The 6,000-nt window shown below is 49.5% G+C and overlaps 1 protein-coding gene across 11 annotated transcripts in view; it reads left to right on the top strand.

Annotated features, from left to right (window-relative positions):
- Nucleotides 1-6,000, top strand: part of TPCN1 (two pore segment channel 1) — a 64,171-nt gene that overhangs the window by 47,035 nt on the left and 11,136 nt on the right. For all 11 annotated transcript variants that reach the window (XM_033408724.2, XM_004281455.3, XM_033408725.2 and 8 more), the window contains 4 exons: nt 68-112; nt 2,493-2,549; nt 2,628-2,681; nt 3,819-3,891. In XM_033408724.2, the coding sequence (XP_033264615.1) occupies nt 68-112; nt 2,493-2,549; nt 2,628-2,681; nt 3,819-3,891 (229 nt within the window). The remainder of the gene's footprint in view (nt 1-67; nt 113-2,492; nt 2,550-2,627; nt 2,682-3,818; nt 3,892-6,000) is intronic.

The raw sequence follows: 6,000 nt of genomic DNA, 5'->3' as shown, positions 1-6,000 counted from the left end.
TCTGTGGTAGGGGAACGTGTACTTGTACATGAAAATTTCACTGTTAACATGTCTTCTCTTCAAATAGGAATTAATATCCTTGTGAAGTCCAAGGCCTTCCAGTATTTCATGTGTAAGTGTGAAATATCACAGCTCTAGGTCCCTTTCCTCCTGAGTCTTACTGCTCCGGAAGGTGGGGATACAAGGATAAATCCTGCAGTTATGATGTTGGCCGTTTATTACAGAAAATTCCAAGCATGTATAAAAGTGGAAGGATTGTAAAGAGCGTCCACGTACCTATCACCCAGCGTCAACAGTTATCATCTCATTGCCTGTCTTTCTTGTCTGTCTGATCCCCTCAGTCCAGCTCATCACCCCTTCTCTAGACCTGGTGTTTTTGGAAGCAGATTCCAGAACCACAGATTGTGGTTTGTTGATATGTCACTTCAGTCTGTTTTAATCTGTAGGTTTCTCCCCCAATCCGTTTTCTTCCTCTTGCAATATTTAGTTGAAGGAACAGGATTGTTTGTCCTTCCTTCTTGATTTTGCATGTTCCTCTGTTGCTTATTTACTGTAATTTGGTAGTTATAGCTAGAGCTGTGTTGTTCAGTGTGGCAGCCACCAGCCGTATATGGCTATGTAAATTTAGACCAACTAAAACTTAAAAATCCAGTTCCCGTCACAATAGCCGCAGTTCAAGCACTCAGTAACCATGTGTGGCTAATGATGACCAATTGGACAGCACAGATGCAGACATTTCTACTAATCTAGAGGCTTGATTGAATTCACTCTTTCTAAGGAGTGCTGGTTCCATTTAATGGGAAATGGTGTTTAGAGACCACAATCTGAGATGCTAGAGGTGCTCATTGCTTGGAGTTGGTTATTGTTTCCAGGCCTTTCCATGGACAGAGGTAGGATTTTGGATTTTTAAAAGATAAACTGTCTTGTGAGTTTATCCTGATATTCTTAATTCAAATTGTGGACTATAGGGGTTTTACCTAACTTCATCATTCTTTTTTTTCTTTTTCTTTTTTTAAAATTTAGTTGTTTTTATTTTTGGCTGTGTTGGGTCTTCGCTGTTGTGCACGGGCTTCCTCTAGTTGTGGCGAGCAGGGGCTACTCTTCGTTGCGGTGCGCGGACTTCTCATTGTCGTGGCTTCTCGTTGCAGAGCATGGGCTCCAGGCACACAGTTGTGGCACACGGGCTCTAGAGTGCAGGCTCAGTAGTTGTGGCGCACGGGCTTAGTTGCTCCATGGCATGTGGGATCTTCCCGGGCCAGGGATCGAACCTGTGTCCCCTGCACTGGCAGGTGGATTCTTAACCACCGCACCACCAGGGAAGCCCTCATCATTCTTTCACGTCTAAATTCCCAGGCTTAAAATCCTAGTTCCCAACAACACTGACACAGTCCCTCACTTGCTTTATCCCATAGTCCACACGTAATAGTCTCCAAAAAACAATACCAACACAACCCTAATATATAATTGCTAGAAACACCACTCCAGGGATTCAGATGACTGTGTTTTAAATTCATCTGGAGTAGTTTTTCTCCATGTGGGTATGTCACCATCTACATTTCTTTATTTCATTTGAAAAAATATTTTTAGAGGTCACTTTTTACATTGAATTTTGCCTTATAATTATGTAAAATATGTATATGATTCCACGTCAGAGCTACAAAAGAAAGTATACTCAAGGAAGAATTGTTTCCATCCTGTCACCTCCCCCAGTGGGTAACTTTTATTGTAGTTTATCCTTCCATTTTTTAAAAAACTATAAGTAGATGCATATATGCATATTTCCCTGCCTTAAATAAACTAGCATAATTTACACACTTTTTTCAACCTTGCTTTTTTTTCAGTTAGCAATACATCCTAGAGACCACACCATATTAATATACAGAGATGTTCTTCATTCCTTTTTATAGCTGAGAGTACGCCATTTCATGAACGTGTCATAGTTTATTCATCCAGTCTCCTATTGATCGTTTAGGTTGTTTCTAGTTTCCTTGCTATCACTAATAGTTCCTCAGTGAATAGCTTTCGGTATACGTCATTTGTGTTTTTGCTAATGTCTCATTGGGATGGATCCCTAAAAGTAGGATTGCTAGGTGAAAGGCCAAACGCATATGCAATTTTGCTAACTAGTTTCTGCAGTCATTTAAAAACCAGATATCTCTAGGGGAAAACAAATGTTTTCAATACTCAAACCCTTTGTATATGGTCCATCTTTTACGCCAACTTGGAATAATCTGTAGGTTTTACTGAAACATCTTAACTGGTATCCCTGTAGTGACATAGAGGGTGATTTTTAGAAATCTGTAGCTATTTTCTAAGAGAAACTACTGGCTGATTTAGCTCATGGTAAAAGCATTAAGCAGGAAGTTATCTGTTACAAGCCCTGCTCTCTGCATATCTCTGAGCTGCCTAGAAACTAACCAGGGGCTGCAGCTGTGACCTGTAGATTTCCACACCCACCTGTGCTTTCTCTATTATGAGCCTGTCTGTTGCAGACTTGGTGGTGGCAGTCAACGGGGTCTGGATCCTTGTGGAGACCTTCATGCTGAAAGGTGAGCCTGGCTAGGGGACTGGCCTGTCCTGTGGGCACACCTGGCCCACCTCTTGAACTGCTGCCTCTCTTCTTACAGGTGGGAACTTCTTCTCCAAGCATGTGCCCTGGAGTTACCTCGTCTTTCTGACCAGTAAGTTTCTGACATGGCTTTGCTCAAGTGCTTGTCCTAACCACTGGCTGGAACTTCTTTTGGGGTTAAGATCTCATGGCTCTTCTCTAAAGCAGGGGAGCATGATGAGGGTGGAGCAGAAGTCGAGTCTGATTCTACCCATCCCTGTTTCAAACTCTTTGGTGATTGCCCACTGGCCTCCAGACCAAGTTCCCGTGTGGGCCCCTTCAGCCTCCCTCTCCGGCTTCATCTCTTGCCAGTACCACCACCCGCGCCCCACCTGCAGCCCCCCCGAACACATCCCGCTTCCCAGGGCCCCTGCCCTTTCCTACCTCTGGGCCTCTGCACAGGTGTCTTCCTCTCCCTGGCACACTCATCCCCTCACCACACCTCACCGCTCTGCCTGACACCCCTCTCCCTTTATGTCTAAACATTAGACATAACTAATAACACTGTGTCCTAAGTTGTTTTCACTGTTCTTAAAAAGCATGACTTTTACTGCCTTGATCAGTGCCCTTTGGCTTTTTCTGTGGAGTTCAGAGTAGCATAGTGATTCAGTGCACAAACTCTGGGGTCAGAAAGACCTGGAATCTCTTCCCAACTGTGTCACTTGTGTGATCTGATGCCCCCTCCAGAGCTCCCTCTTCAGCCCCTTCTTTCATTATGTTCCAATGACACCAACCTACCTTCTGCCCCTCAAGCAGGCCAAGATCATATCCGGCTTGGCCCCTGATTTCTTTCAAATGTCACACTTTTCCCCCAGTCTCCTTCCCCCAGTCTAACATTATCAGTTTGCTGTCTTTCCCCTGAGTCTAGACTCTAAGCTCTGCGTTGTTCAGGGCTGGGCACCCAGCACCCAGTGCAAGGCCTGGCACGGGAGAACGGCTTAGGAAATACCTATTGGATGGACAGACAATGCCTGCGGCCACTCCCAGGGAGTGGGAGCAAGTGCTTCTTGTTAGCGGGCGGCCCCGGTTGGCCAGCATCTGGGCCAGGCCCTGCCCTGGAGCCCACACTCTCTCAGGGGTGCGGGTGTGACGTGGGTGTCTGGAGGGCACGTGACCAGACCTCGGGAGAGTCTCGAGGAGGAAACGAGCCAGGCCAGGGGTGGCAGAGGCTGTGGCAGGGCCGCTGCTAACTGCGTCTTCCTGCTTACAGTTTACGGGGTGGAGCTGTTCCTGAAAGTAGCCGGCCTCGGCCCCGTTGAGTACTTGTCCTCCGGATGGAATCTGTGAGTAGAGAGCATGTTTCTCACGCATGTCAGAGACTCTAATGAAAGCCACAGGTCCTCTCCGTCCACACCCACTGCACAGTTTCAGAGGGAAGGTCCGAGGCTAGGTCAGGCCCCTGTCTCCTGGCAGAGTTCTGCCAGTGGCTCCAGGCCTCCCCAGGGTCAGGCCCTCATCTTACTCTCTCAGACCACCCCCGCCAGCCCCTCTCCTGGACACGGCCTCTTGGGGTCCTTAGGCCAGCTGGCTCTCTGTGAGTCACTTAATGCCACACCTCTCCCTGAACTAAGCTCTTTTCTCCTCCACGAAAACCATGACACCCGCAGAGAAGGAAGTGCTACGGGTCCTGATGCTTGGTCAGCGTCAAGCTGGTGGCCTTTCTCCCTGTCCAGAGACCCCGAGAGGCGGCTCACTGCCCACGAACGTTAACTCACCCGTGAAATCGGGCGGCACTCACAAGGTCTTGGGTCGTGAGAGTAAAAACAAGTTAATAAGTAGAGAAGAGTCGGGCAGAGCAGTAGCGTGTGGGCATGCAGTTTGCAGGGCCTTAATGTGTATCTGGGAGGAGAGGGTCTCTCTGTCCTGCTTTCCCTGTGGGACTCCCCTGTGGTCCTGCCCCACCCCTCAGTGCCTTCACCAGGGTCGCTGGTGTAACCTGTGTCTGCCATGAGACCAGTGCGGGACCTTCAGGAGGGGTTTCTAGGCATTTTCTTTTTTTAATTAATTTTTGGCTGCGTTGGGTCTTCATTGCTGTGCACGGCCTTTCTCTAGTTGCGGCGAGCAGGGGCTACTCTTCATTGCTGTGCGAGGGCTTCTCATTGCAGTGGCTTCTCTTCTTGTGGAGCACAGGCTCTAGGCACACGGGCTTCAGTAGTTGTGGCACGCGGGCTCAGAAGTTGTGGTTCACGGGCTCTAGAGCGCAGGCTCAATAGTTGTGGCTCGCGGGCTCTAGAGCGCAGGCTCAGTAGTTGTGGCGCATGGGCTTAGTTGCTCCGCGGCATGTGGGATCTTCCCAGAACAGGGATCGAATCTATGTCCCCTGCATTGGCAGGCGGATTCTTATTTATTTATCTATCTGTCTGTCTATTTATTTATTTATTATTTGGCTGTGTTGGGTCTTCGTTGCTGTGCTCGGGCTTTCTCTAGTTGCGGCGAGCTGGGGCTACTCTTCATTGCGGTGCATGGGCTTCTCATTGCGGTGGCTTCTCTTGTTGCAGAGCACCGGCTCTAGGCACGCAGGCTCAGTAGTTGTGGTTCGCGGGCTCTAGAGTGTAGGCTCAGTAGTTGTGGCTCGTGAGCTCTAGAGTGCAGGCTCAGTAGTTGTGGTGCACGGGCTCAGTAGTTGTGGCTTGTGGGCTCAGTAGTTGTGGCTCACGGGCTCTAGAGCATAGGCTCTGTAGTCTTAGTTGCTCCGTGGCATGTGGGATATTCTCGGACCAGGGCTCGAACCCGTGTCCCCTGCATTGGCAGGCGGATTCTTTTTTTTTTGATGTTGGGGGTAGGAGTTTATTAATTTATTTATTTTTACTGTGTTGGGTCTTCGTTTCTGTGCGAGGGCTTTCTCTAGTTGTGGCAAGCAGGGGCCACTCTTCATCGCGGTGAGTGGGCCTCTCACTATCGCGGCCTCTCTTGTTGCAGAGCACAGGCTCCAGACGCACAGGCTCAGCAGTTGTGGCTCATGGGCCTAGTTGCTCTGCGGCATGTGGGATCTTCCCAGACCAGGACTCGAACCCGTGTCCCCTGCATTGGCAGGCAGATTCTCAACCACTGCGCCACCAGGGAAGCCCAGCAGGCGGATTCTTTTTTTCCTTTTTTTTTTTTTTGTGGTACGCAGGCCTCTCACTGTTGTGGCCTCTCCCGTTGTGGAGCACAGGCTCCGGATGTGCAGGCTCAGCGGCCGTGGCTCACGGGCCCAGCCGCTCTGCGGCATGTGGGATCGTCCTGAACCGGGGCACGAACCCGTGTCCCCTGAATCTGCAGGCAGACCCAGCAGGCGGATTCTTAACCACTGCGCCACCAGGGACATCCATAGGAATGTCTGACCCCTGAGGTGTGTGCTGTGACTGGGGCCCAGCCACACCAGCCTCAGAAACCCGATAGCGGTAGGAAAC

The sequence above is a fragment of the Orcinus orca genome, chromosome 15, assembly GCF_937001465.1.
Source record: "Orcinus orca chromosome 15, mOrcOrc1.1, whole genome shotgun sequence".
In the NCBI taxonomy this organism is placed as follows: domain Eukaryota; kingdom Metazoa; phylum Chordata; class Mammalia; order Artiodactyla; family Delphinidae; genus Orcinus; species Orcinus orca.
This window is presented reverse-complemented; position numbering and strand designations above follow the sequence as displayed.